Genomic DNA, 13,618 nt, shown 5'->3' with positions numbered 1-13,618 from the left:
TTGCTTTGTTTCATGCGTCGTAGGTTATTCGCCACCATAAAAAACTTTGTTCATACCCGTTTTGCCGAATTTCTTTCTAAGAGGCTTTGGCAAAACCTTCATCGATCGGCCATAAACTTTTTCGACACTACGGATTGATCGACAGAAGTTCTTGAATATCTTTATATTCATTGATACATATACGGTGTCATCCTGACGACTTTCGCGGTCGTTTATGTTCATTTGGTTCTTTCGTTCTGTACCAACTTTCGTGGCTTTTTACGCAGCTGTGCCTTGAAACAATCACTACGTGGGATTTATTTATAAACGTATTTTAGACTTCTACGTAGTTACTCATCGGCTGACAAAGAAAACCTTACAGTTTTTTTTCACTAGGAGAAAACTCTTAAGGTATTGGTTACTTTCGTTCTGTACCAACTTTCGTGGTTTTTTACTTAGTTGTGCCTTGGACCAATCACTACGTGGCATTTTTTTGCAAACGTATTTTGGACTTCTACGTAATTAGTCACCGGCTGACAAAGAAAACCTTACAGTTTTTTTTTCACTAGGAGAAAACTCTTAAGGTATTGGTTACTTTCGTTCTGTACCAACTTTCGTGTTTTTACGCAGTTGTGCCTTGGACCAATTACTGCGTGGGATTTTTTTTTAAACTTATTTTGGACTTCTTCGCAATTAGTCACCGGGTGGCAAAGAAAACCTTACAGTTTTTTTTTCACTGGGAGGCTATTCTTTGGGTAATTGATTAACTGCATTTTCAGGTGTGGCGGGTGGTTCTTGATTGGTTATGTTCGGCGTAACTGGCTGCGCTTTGTTATTCAGATTAAGTTTCTTTGGCATAGCCACTACAGCCTGTACCTTGCCGTCAGGCGACACAACCAGTCTCCTAGGCGCAGGTTGCTTCCTGTTAGTGCGGCAACCAACAGCAGCTTTCATAATAATATTATCCTTGTTGGATGGGTTAAGTACGTTCTTCGGTACAGTTTCAGTTTTCGGTTCAGTTTTCTTAGCCCCTTGGCGCTTCGGTGTATTAAGCTTGCGCTTTTTCCTAGTACGTACCTACTGTTTTTATCTTTTTTTAATCTTATATTTGGCCCTTTAATAATCCTTAAAATATTAACATACAAGTTTCGGAATCATGTCATTGTTACGAAATGTTGACTGAATGATTGCTTGTATTTTTGATTAAATATACTCCCAATGTCTGAATTCTTGATAGCTTGATATTGGACTAAATCAAATAGGAGAGAAATTACATCCAGTGAATGTTTTAGTAGAGTAGACTCATACGCAAACTGCAGAAAGGCTAACTGTTGCATTGGATTGTGATTGTTATTATCGACAGGTTGTGTTATATGTAACTGACCGTTCATAATATGTAATTAGGCCCCGAAATCTGATTGCTATAGTGTATGATTTGTCTTGCCATATGATCAAGCCATAGATGAATTAGAATGGTCATGTTGCTGGTTATTTTGTTGTTGCAAATTGTTTTCGTTGGATAATGTTATGTTATTCACTCTTTGATTAGATGCCTCTTGAAATGATTGAAATATTCATATATTGAACGGAATTGTTTACAGAAGTCATAATTTGCATTTGATTGTGTGAAGTGGAATTCGAAATTTAACACATCTGATTTTGGGATATTTTGGTTATTTTGCATAGGTGGTTGCATAACGTTATGAGGAATTATACTGATTGACGTCTTTTTTTATTGCGCTGATTCTGCTCCACACTGATGGGCGGAGCCTATAATGGATGGTATTGTTTGTTTACACATACAATGTCACTATTTTGTTGCAATTTCTTACAAAACTTACGCGCAGAAAGCAAATCTAGTATGTAAAATCATCAACTTCTAATGCTCGTAACTCAGTTCAGACTGAGTTTAGAGGTATACATGTCATAGTATGTATGGTTTATTACACTATTTCGTAATAAAAAAATAAGGTTTGGTCGATGGCCGCGCAAAAAAAAAAGACGCCACCTTCCATACAAAATCTGGCATTGCCATTTACGTTATAGTCGGTAGCCTAGGAGCAGTTTGCTTCCTGCTAGTGCAGCAACCAAAAGTTTCTTTGTTGGATGGTTTCTATCGCGTTCTTCGGTACGAGCTCAGGTTTCTCAGCCTCTTTGCGCTTGGATGTATTTTGTTATTGTTAATTTCCTTTCAAAAGCGACTAGTGCTTACCACACGTTCCCGTGAGCGGCCCCAAAGCAGGCACTTGGTATCCTCGCACCTGAGCCAAATTCCTAAGTGTTTGTAATCCCAGACTCATACACAGACCGCAAACTGCAGAAAGGCTACGGAAGCACCCCCACTTCTCTTCAGATCATTGTAAACGAGCAAAGCATTTGTACGGCAATAATTGACTTGCATCAACAATAATGATCAACAATATTGCGTCAATATTGTGCGATTTTGACGCCATGTTGCTGAGCAATATTGATAAATAATGCTCATTTACTAGGACCTGATGATTTCGGTTTTCTGTCAGTGAAATTTGTCTAGTTTGCGGTCTGGGATGAGTCTGAAAATATAGCCACACCAGTTGTTGAGCTAAATGACGTCCTAGGCTAGGCCTACTCATGGGTACGCTTGTTATCGCTTTAGTAAGTAAAAATGTTCCTAAATCATATGCAGGTATAACGCTAACATCGTTTGAAATTGACGAAAGAGTTTGACAGGCAGCTAGTAAAGGCCACGAGCAGCTACAGTGTAGGACTGCCACTTAATTTTACGAAATTTATCCATGAGCAGAAGAGTTTTCCCCACTTCCAATCGGCATCTGCATTTGTTTGGCTTTAAGTTTGTCGGACGTAGAGGTTGTTTTCACCTCCAGTCCGTACTAAAGTCATTTTTAAAATAATATCTTATGAGGAAAGTTTTCTGGACACGTATCTGTGCATTTGAAAGCTAAAGTGTTGTCAAAGTTAGTAAGGAAATCTTGTGGAAGAGCAGTCGCCCGGCAAGCGGAACGTCGTGGGTTCAATTCCCGCCTTAGGCAGTTCGATTTTTTCAAGTTATTTATAATTTTCAAAAAAGGAAATCTTGAGATTTTGGCATTTAATACAATCGGCGAAGGTCCTCGGTGAAATGGTTTGTGGGACATTCTTCCTCGCAATGGTCACGTCTCTTAAAGCAATTCCATAATTGTGATCGCGGCAGAGTTTACTTTTCAGGCCCAAGGATTCAAGAGACGTTTTTACTATGTACAAGGAGGCAAAAAGGTTCTCTACAACTTGTCGCCCTCCTATAACTTGTCACTTGCGTAAATAAGATAGACTGGTGAAATTGCGATGGTGAGCCTCAAATATCAATCGGTCGGTTAGGATTTTCATGGTTTCTTTTTTATTAATTTTTACTTTGTTTAATATATTTTATTTTATATTTTTTAATTTTTTTTTTAAATTTTATTTATTATTTTGTTTTTTTTTTTAATTGTACCAACCTGACCAGATTGTCCTTGACTTCGAATCTGTCTACCACTTCCGTGATAATATCCGACACTCTTTTTGGGTCCAAAAGCAGCCTTTTGTTAGAATGCAGGCGATTTTTTCGTTTACCACCGTATTACCACGTACATATAATGTGGCGTTTATATGTACGTGGAAATATCAAATTGCTACCAGGCACGGATCTAGGGAGCAGCCGCCTTGGGGAGTAGTCTAAGAAATTATAACCCGAAATAGTTAATAATAACACAATAATTGCATCGCCATCCTTGATGATGACGGACGATCTGCATTTGACTCCTAAGATATTGCGCACTTGTCTTGTTCGCGAGAATGGACTAAGGCCCGAGTAATATCTTTCTTCTCAACCAACATCCACTCGTTGGATTTCACGTTGACTTTAGACATGGCAGAAATGGTTAACGCGTTTCGAACAGTCCGTGGTTGGGGAAGCACTGACTGTCCTGGTGCCTGTGGCAGAGCAACCATCGTGGTAGGAACAATATGGGACTACGAGATCATGGCTATTTTGATAATGGCGGAAGACGGAGACACGCCACACCAACCTGACCATATTTTCTTTGACGTCAAATCGGTCCACCACCTCTATGACGATATCCGACACTTTCTTTGGGTCCAAAAGCATCTTTGCAGGCTTGTGTAAGAATGCAGGTGATTTTCCCCAGTCAACGAATTAGTCGCCAACACTTTGTAAAATTATATACTTTAATTTATGAATGCAGGCGAATGTTTCCCAGTTCTTACTTATGCCTTCATAACTGCCCTTTTCTTGGTTGGTTGCCTCCAAATAGTTTAGTAGAGGCGCTTTTCCGCCATGAGTTGTTTCTTCTTAATACGCATCTTCAACATTTTAGCTTCGTCGACACATTTGATAGTTATCACGCTCCCGAAATAAAAATATCTGTCTCTAGAGTCTCTAAAATTGCCATTTTGACATTTCCAAGAAAAAACGGATAATTTGCTAAACTTATTCTGTAGATTTAAAGTTATCTGACGATAAAAAAAATACATAATCCTTTCTTGCGGAATATGTCACAGGAGTCAAGCTTTATTTTACAAAGTATAAGTATTATGACATTAATAAATTATTACACCCGCAACCTTTTAAATCCCATTCCCCCCCGATGGGCCTCCGGTACCCTCACTCACTCGGCGAAACACAGCGCAAGCGCTGCTTCACGCCGGTTTTCTGTGAGGCCGTGGTATCACTCCGGTCGAGCCGGCCCATTCATGCCGAAGCGTGGCTCTCCCACGGAATAGGTCTTCCAAAAGATCGTCCCTTTCTTTTGGTTCTTTTACAAGGATACGGCGTTTATCTGTACGTGGAACTAGCAATTTGCTAGCCTCCTGGGGGAGAAATTCTTTGCCCGGGAACCCAAAATAGTTATATAATCGCTCGGCTCCCAATCCTACGAGCTTGGTTCTAAGTCGAATCCCTCCGTACAATTTGCCACAATGTCCTCTAAAGGATCGTCCCTTTCTTTCGGTTCCTCTACAGGGATGCAACGTCTATCTGAAGGTGCATAGAATAGATCGGCCGCCCTGGGCAACAAATTATAAGTTACATATAACCATTGCCCGGGACCCCGAAATCGTTAATAATTTCAAAATCACACAAACCTCATAATCGGAATCTGATACATCGTCCACATCGCTCGGCTCCCAATTCAACGAGCTTGGTATTAAGTCGAACCCCTCCGTGATATTCTCCACAATGTCTTCTAAAGGATCGTCCCTTTCTTTCGGTTCCTCTACAGGGATGTGGCGTTTATCTGTACATGGAAATATCAAATGGCCAAGCACGGATGTGGGGAGCGGCCACCCTGGGGGGCAGGTTAAGAAATTCATTACCCGGCAATCTGAAATAGTTAATAATAATCGTTCGGCTCCCAATCCGATGAGCTTGGTTCTAAGTCGAATCCCTCCGTGCAACTTTTTATGTGATAGGTGGCAGACTAGCTGACGGATTACCTGATGGTAAGCAATTGCCGTCGCCCATGTACACCCGCAACATCAGTGAAGTCACAAGTGCGCTGCCAACCTTTTAAATCCCATTCCCCCCCAATTGGGCCTCCGGTATCCTCACTCACTCGGCGAAACACAGCGCAAGCGCTGCTTCACGCCGGTTTTCTGTGAGGCCGTGGTATCACTCCGGTCGAGCCGGCCCATTCATGCCGAAGCGTGGCTCTCCCACGGAATTGGTCTTCCAAAGGACCGTCCCTTTCTTTTGATTCTTGCTACCAGGCACGGATCTAGGGAGCGACCGCCCTGGGAACCAGTCTAAAAAAAACCATTGCCCGGGAACCCGTAATAGTTAATAATAACGCATAAATGCCTGTATATAGGGGATAGTTCCCTTACACGTGGTGGTAAGTATGTAGCAGTATGATGATGTAATTAGGTTTAGATGTAGTTGTTGAGTAGAAGTAGGTAGGATAAGTTGTTCGGGAGCGGAATATTAGATGAGCGTGTTTATTGCACTGAAAAAATATTACAATTGAGTTAAGCGTTGACGGTAAATTGCGATGTCGGCGAAACGTAATATGTCGAGTGTGCTCGTACAATGCAGATTGATGTTCATTATACATAGGTAGATAATGTTTCAGAGTATGTTTAGGTAAGTGTATGAGATAAGTGCACTTTTCTTAGTATTTTAACAGATTTATTGCACAAAATATGCACTTATCCCATCGCACTATCCCTGACATATCCAAACTATAGTGACAAGGTTCTAAAACTTACAAGGTCCAAAATTGCAACTAAATGTGTCTGTGATATAAAGTCCAATCCCTTTTTCTTTTTATGGTCATAAACATTTTGCTCATAATCTGGTTGGTTACTTACAAATACTTGAGTAGAGGCGCTATTCCCTTGAGGCTTGAGCCGCTTGTTTCTCCTCCATAAGTTGTTTCTTCTTAATACGCATCTTCAACATCTTAGCTTCGTCGGCACATTTGGTAGTTATCACACCCCTGAAATAAAAGTAAAAATTATAATTGTACAAGTAAAAGTTACGCAAGAAATATTCTCAACTATGTGCCCACGACTTCGTACGCTTGAAAATAGTTTGAATGTTTTTTTCCACGTCTTCGCAACATTTTTCATTGCTCTGTTGGTCGTATCGTGATGGTATATAGCCTACAGCCTTCCTCGATAAATGGGGCTATTCAACATAAAAATACATTTTTTCAAATCGGACCAGTAGTTCCCGAAATCCCGAGATTAGCGCATTCAACCAAACCAAGTCTTCAGCTTTATAATATTAAGTATAGATGATAAAAGAAATTGTACCAACCTGACCATATTTTCTTTGACGTCAAATCGGTCCACCACCTCTATGACGATATCCGACACTTTCTTTGGGTCCAAAAGCATCTTTGCAGGCTTGTGTAAGAATGCAGGCGATTTTTTCCCAGTCAACGAATGAGTCGCCAACACCCTGTAAAAATATACTTTTAGATATCTCGATACTTATTACATTTAAAAAATATGAAACAAGCGAATAATTGTTTGAAAACAAACATTTGGGTTCCATGTTCGAACGCCAATAATGCTTTATGTCGAAAAATAAGCTCAAAGTGCGTTCTAGCAATCACGGAACTTAGCAAAATTTGCGTTGTGGCTCTCATGTTATACGATAACGCATTGTGGCAAAAGTTTCAGTCAGTAATTTTTCAGAGCAAACACTACAAGGGCGTGTATAGATGAAAAAAAAATGGAAACAAAAGAGAACGATTCATACTTGCGCGAAAAAGCCGCCAGCAAAAGGCCACGAGTAGCTACAGTGTAGGACTGCCACTTAATTTTACGGAATTTATCCTTGGGCAGAAGAGTTTTCCCACTTCCAATCGGCACCTGCAAATTAATAAGTCATTAATATTATAGAAATAACAACCAAAGATTTGATTTTATGGAAGCTAACCCTTTGTAAGTAACTGAAAATGTTCGAATTCGGAAAAGTACTGATCCGGCAGCTAGTAAATTAAAAAAAATGAATTACCAATGAATCGTCTATCGGGCTGTGCGTGGGCGCATCTATGTTTTCAAACTGGTTGCTTATTAGAATATTGTCGTCGGAGCGGTCAAACACTTCCATGTTTTCATTTTCGACGTTTTCATTTTCGACGTTTTCATTTGCATTTTCCTCATTACAGTTTTGGGCTTCACCATTTGTATCATTTGTTTTATCTTGTATAGTCTTATCTTGTTCTTTTGTCGTGTTATTTGGTTTGTTGTTTGTCTTTTTGATTTGTTTCATGCGTCGTAGGTTCTTCGCCACCATAAAAACTTTTTTCATACCCGTTTTGCCGAATTTCTTTCTAAGAGGCTGTGGCAAAACCTTCATCGATCGGCCGTAGACTTTTTCGACACTACGGATTGATCGACAGAAGTTCTTGAATGTCTTTATATTCATTGATACATTAACGGTGTCATCCTGTTGAACTTGACGACTTTCACGGTCGTCTATGTTCATTTGGTTACTTTCGTTCTGTACCAACTTTCTTGGTTTTTTACGCAGTTGTGCCTTGGACCAATTACTACGTGGGATTTTTTTGCAAACGTATTTTGGACTTCTACGTAGTTGGTCACTGGGTGGCAAAGAAAACCTTACAGTTTTTTTTTCACTAGTAGGTAATTCTTTGGGTAATTGATTAACTGCATTTTCGGGCGTGGCAGGTGGTTCTTGATTGGTTGTATTCGGCGTAACTGGCTGCGCTTTGTTATTCAGATTAGTTTTCTTTGGCATAGCCACTACAGCCTGTACCTTGCCGTCGGGCGACACAACCAGTCTCCTAGGCGCAGGTTGCTTCCTGCTCGTGCGGCAACCAACAGCGGCTTTTATATTATCCTTGTTGGATGGGTTGAGTACGTTCTTCGGCACGGGCTCAGGTTTTTTAGCCCCTTGGCGCTTCGGTGTATTAAGCTTGCGCCTTTTCCTCTCGTCCTGGTTAGCAAAAAAAAAAAAAACTTATGAATTTACGTTCAGAAAAATACGACTTTGATTACAAATCTTATTATTCGATAATAATTTGTTGATTTTGTTCGTAGGCACGGTTCAACAAAGTCCTGTATCTTAATCCAATTGGAATATTGAATAAATACAAGATTTTATAAAATATTGGTTAAAGATACGGAATGAAATCCTATTAGAATTTTTGACAAGTAAAAGCGGCTATTCACTCACATGCCTGTAAAACGGAACAGTCCCTAGCTTTCAGTAGTTTTGATTATGATATGACTATTAAAGGGTTAAAATGTTGATTATGATACTGTAAAAAAATGTTTGTGTCTAAATTTAGAATATTATGAGACATATTTTTGCAATAAAAATAATTTCAAAATCACCCAAACCTCATAATCGGAGTCTGATACATCGTCCACGTCGCTGGGCTCCCAATCCGACGAGCTTGGTTCGAAGTCGAACCCCTCCGTGATATTCTCCGCAATGTCCTCTAAAGGATCGTCCCTTTCTTTCGGCTCCTCTACAGGAATGCGGCGTCTATCTGTACATGGAAATATCAAATTAGGCAGGGCATGTATGCATTATCAGGCAGGGATGTAGGGGGCGGCAGTAGGTATGAGAGGAGCGTCAAATGGAAAGAGAACGCTTTGTGAAAAAAAAATGTTCGAAAGACAATTAATTTAATTTATTTATTAATTTGATATGAAACGCGCCGTTGGTTTATTAAACACATCTTACGAAGCAACAGAACGATCGAACATCAAGCTCGAACATGAGCGCGTCGACCTCTTTTAAGGTACCTTTCTCAAACCCTAAGAAGGGGCGCGGGCACCACAATAAAATTTTTGCCCCGCTTGGAAAAAATCATGTCACTTAAAAAAGATCCGTAGCCGATTGCTATGAAATCAAGAAAAATATGAACCGCCTTGTCGCTAGTTGATTACTTATAATGACAGAAAAGATTTAACGGAACTGAAACTTAAAAACCCATTGTCGTATCTAGGGTAATTTTCCAGGGGCGGGTGTGCGCCCCTCTACGCTACGCGCATGAAAAAACTTGAGTCGCTTGAGACGCCCAATCGCGCGCGGGGAGCGACGAACTTACAAAATGGCGTAGACGCACGTGGTAATTCCGATTCGCAATTTCGCATACGACCAATCGTATGGGAATTAAGTAAAGGCATTGTGTGAATCTATGTTTGGTATAAAATTTGAACAGCCTGCTTTCAACCGGTTGCGGTGGAAATCTATACAGTTTTTTTATAGTTGATCAAACAAATAGGGATGATGACTTCTAAAATTTTCCTAACAGGACCACTATCAAATTCTCAAAAAAAAAAAAAAACTCCCTCATACTAAATGACTGATTGTGCTAATTTGTATGGATACCTAAAGGATTTTTTACAATACCTATTTATGGAAAGTTATTGCATTTGATTGAGCTGTAGAATGTGTCATAATAATGCAAATTTTCACTAGTTTAAGGCAGATTTTTTGCAATCTTGATTGTCATAATTTTTAAGAATTATTAAGGATGTTTGTGACAAGAAAACTCCGCCAAGATTTGGTACCGTTTATTAAAACAAACCGATTAATATAAACCGATGCAACCGTTGTCTTATAAATTCCATTAAAAATAGGATTAATTCTATATCGCGCCTTTATTATTAATTATTTTCACTGATAACTTTACAAAATGAAAATGTGTTAGGTCATAGAAATACCTACATAGTATTAAGACATTTTGAATTTGATAACGTTGATGATATTTTTTTTTCATACCGGATGCACAGCACCCCGTGGGAATTTCCAAACGGACGCATCAAAGTTGCACTAGCACGGGGCTTTTGATTTCGCGCGCTTTGATTTTCCCATTAGAATCGATGCTATGGTGCACAACATACGGATCAAAATCGGAAAAAAAAAATCGTATTGGAATATGGCTCGTGTATTCGAATATTTATTCTACTTCACTGTATCACACACATTGAACATGGGTTCTGTTTTCGTATAATTTAAGTAATATAGCATACTATTTAAAAAGATCTACTTACTTGGACGGGCGACCAGGACAGTACGAATCGGTCCATCGCCATCCTTGATGATGACGGACGATCCGCATTTGACTCCTAAGATATTGCGCACTTCGCGAGAATGGACTACGGCCCGAGTAATATCTTTCTTCTCAACCAACATCCAGTCGTTAGATTTCACGTTGACTTTAGACATTGCAGAAATGGTTAACGCGTCCCGAACAGTCAGTGGCTGGGGAAGCACTGACTGTCCTGGTGCCTGCCTGCGGTAGAGCAACCCTCGTGGCAGGAACAATAAGCTTGGGTCTCTCAGGTAAAAGTTTCATTACACCCTAAATGCAGCTATTGCAGCCCCCGCCCCGCCCGGCCGAACAATAACCATTTCGCCATCGGTCCCAGTGTGTACAAAAAACACATCCTTTTTTGCAATGCGTTTCTCAGTAAGATTGTGCCCAAGCCCGGCTTTGTGTGCGACCGAAAACTCATTGTCTCTCGGACGCAGTCCAAGCAAAGATAACAAGGGACTAGAGCATAACTATAAAAACAATGCTTTGCTATTGTTCCAAACACGGTCCCTTAAAATACAATAAAAGCAGACTGTAATATTCCATTGCTGAAACCACGTGACAGTTTAAAATTTCTGTACAATCCGGAATCATCCATAGTCATTTAAAAAAAATAGCACGTGTTTCCTGCCCATGTCCCTATTGACCAAACCCATGACAAAAAAGATAATGGTATGTTGGCTACAGAGTTGGTTGGGAAGAGCGAGAGAGCCTGAACAGATTCAACGAATGAATAGAACTGATAAATGTTATGGCTATGGCGTCACTTTTATACCATGAGAAGAAAAAAATAGAAAAAAATCGACCAATCCCGTGGCTTGTTTTTAAGTCAGCGCCATCTTCAGTGTTTACCTATATTTTTTTATTTATTTTTGTTGTTTTTTTTTTGTCAAATTCATTCAATTGGAATATTTTGATTTTCAAAATAAGAATTTAACGTTGCGTTAGATAGTGGGTAGTTTGTAACTGTTCTCAGATTTTAACATATTTCAGAGTACGTACTTCAGGAAAAAAAATATTGAGCTCAGTTTAGCAGTTGCATGTAACTTTTAGAACAATAGACATCAAGTTCGGCGCGGTACATACCCGATGTACAAAGGCCTATACTTATCCATAGGAACACTACCTGCTGCATACTTAAGTAGGCAAAGAAACTGCATTTCAAATAAATAAAAATACTATGCAAAATGACACAAGTTAGTAAGGGCAAAACGAGTGAAATTAATAAATTATTAAAAATCAATCAACGTGCTTGATATAGTAAAAAAAAATATACAAAATTTTCTTAGAACTCGTAGAATGTAGAATTTACTCTGAATTGTTAAATAATAACTAAAGACGTTTTTAATCCCATTTTCTTAAGCTTTCGAAGTTTTTAGTCTTAATCGCCATAACACTAAAACGCTTTTACGTTACGTTTAATCTAAATAATTAGACATACACCTTCACTTATCTCAAAATTCTTCAATTTATAGTAATGATAGTGGTTTTAACGTATTGCATAGTGTTCATGCTTAATAACTTGATTGATTTACAATGCTCATTTAATAAATAAGCCATGTTATACCAGGTCAAAGTCGAGTGTTCATCCCAGTGAACATTGTCAAATAGGTTATGAAGGGTTTATTTTTGCTTAATTTTATTTCAGTGGACTAATTTCTTTATTTAGAGTTATTTTTTATTTTGTTTAGGTTGTTGGCAGCTTGATACTGTAGGTATATTGCATGAAATGTAATATCAGAACAATGTTTTGTTACTGGTAAAAGTGGACATAATTGGTTTCTAAATTTTCATGCAAAATAATTACATATTTTAATTTAGCGGTTGTTTGTAGATTCAAAGTTTGTAGTTCCAAAGAATATTTTTTATTAAAATCATTTTTACTTTTTTATTTAAACCCTGAAGAATATATTTTATAAATGTGGGAGCTGTTTTTTATTATTTAGTGCGACTTGTCCACTTTAAAGGTACATGAACAAAAATATATCATTTTTTCTTTAAAAAAACACTAAAACGCTTTTACGTTAAGTTTGATCTAAATAATAAGACATACACCTTCACTTATCTCAAAATTCTTCTATTTCTTGGAGGTTTTCAACTGCTTTGTCATGACTGTTTCAATATCTTTTCTTTTTTCATAAAGGTTTTTTGGAAAGGGCCAGAAATCGTATAAATCCGAGGAGTATGGATAGAGTACCTAGATCATCCGCAATTAATCAGAAGTGGGGTATTATGACTTGGCGTGTAATTGTGATAAGTACAAACAAAGCGATTCGTCATTTTTCTATGGAGGCTTGCTAGCTTCCATATGCCGCCATTTTAGGAACTATCATTTTGAATGCAACTGAATGCGTATTACACGTGTAGATTGACTGGGTCTTCAATTAATGTAAATGTTCTCATAATACTGTATGTATTTACAAAAAAAAAGTATATTTAATATCCGTTGCCTAGGACCCATAGTAGGTACAAGCTTTGCATAGTTAGGGACTAGAAGCGTAGTGTGTAAAATGTCCAAGGTTGTTATATCAATAATGGCGATTTTGACCTCCAAATATATCGGGAACTTGGTATTAACTAGGTATTACATCTCATTTTTTGCTTGTTACAGTATCCTTCTCCTTAGCCATTTCATCATCATGCGCGGAAACTTTAAGAAAAAAGCAAAATGGCGGCATGGATATGCCACAAAGGTTCTATCCCCTTTGTCCCAGATTCGTTTGTCAAAATTCACGAACCTATACGTGATTTAAATAGTCAATTGTTCGTTTTAACGAATAATTTTTGCCACTGTTTTGCACATTTTAATAGTCCCTCGTCGGTTTGAGCGAATGATTTTCTTCTTCACTTTTTGTTCGTTTTCCACCATATTTGAAGTCGAGAAGACGTATTGACCATTGCTATTCTTTTATTCGATTATTTTCCACTTGTAACATGCTTGTAGTGTGTAACACTTTTAAACAGTCAAACACATAATCGTTATAAATTACTTTCAACATTCTTCAAGCATTCTTTTAGTAGGTACACAGGTCTTTGCAAATCTACAAAATTCAGATGCGTGTAGTACACGACCTTAGAAG

General features: G+C 38.5%; 1 protein-coding gene across 3 annotated transcripts; it reads right to left on the bottom strand.

Moving 5' to 3' along the window:
* Window positions 1-3,410: 3,410 nt before the first annotated feature.
* LOC114363492 (uncharacterized) lies at window positions 3,411-10,821 on the bottom strand. 3 transcript variants are annotated; one of them, XM_028319221.1, is made up of 6 exons: window positions 10,495-10,821; window positions 8,824-8,981; window positions 7,478-8,422; window positions 7,220-7,332; window positions 6,773-6,916; window positions 3,411-4,022 (listed from the first exon to the last, which is right to left on the bottom strand). In XM_028319221.1, exons 1-6 carry the CDS (start codon window positions 10,667-10,669, stop codon window positions 3,857-3,859), a joined length of 1,701 nt encoding a protein of 566 aa, XP_028175022.1. In that variant the 5' UTR covers window positions 10,670-10,821; the 3' UTR covers window positions 3,411-3,856. The 3 variants fall into 3 exon arrangements, with proteins under 3 accessions (XP_028175022.1, XP_028175024.1, XP_028175025.1); XM_028319223.1 differs by having other exon boundaries at window positions 8,830-8,981; window positions 10,495-10,814; XM_028319224.1 differs by lacking the exon at window positions 3,411-4,022 and adding an exon at window positions 5,255-6,449.
* Window positions 10,822-13,618: the final 2,797 nt, after the last annotated feature.

Source organism: Ostrinia furnacalis, unplaced genomic scaffold (genome assembly GCF_004193835.3).
Source record: "Ostrinia furnacalis isolate ACB-3 unplaced genomic scaffold, ASM419383v2 OfSCF7157, whole genome shotgun sequence".
NCBI classification, from domain to species: domain Eukaryota; kingdom Metazoa; phylum Arthropoda; class Insecta; order Lepidoptera; family Crambidae; genus Ostrinia; species Ostrinia furnacalis.
The sequence above is the reverse complement of the archived record's forward strand: the minus strand, read 5'-3'. Positions and strand labels throughout refer to the sequence as shown.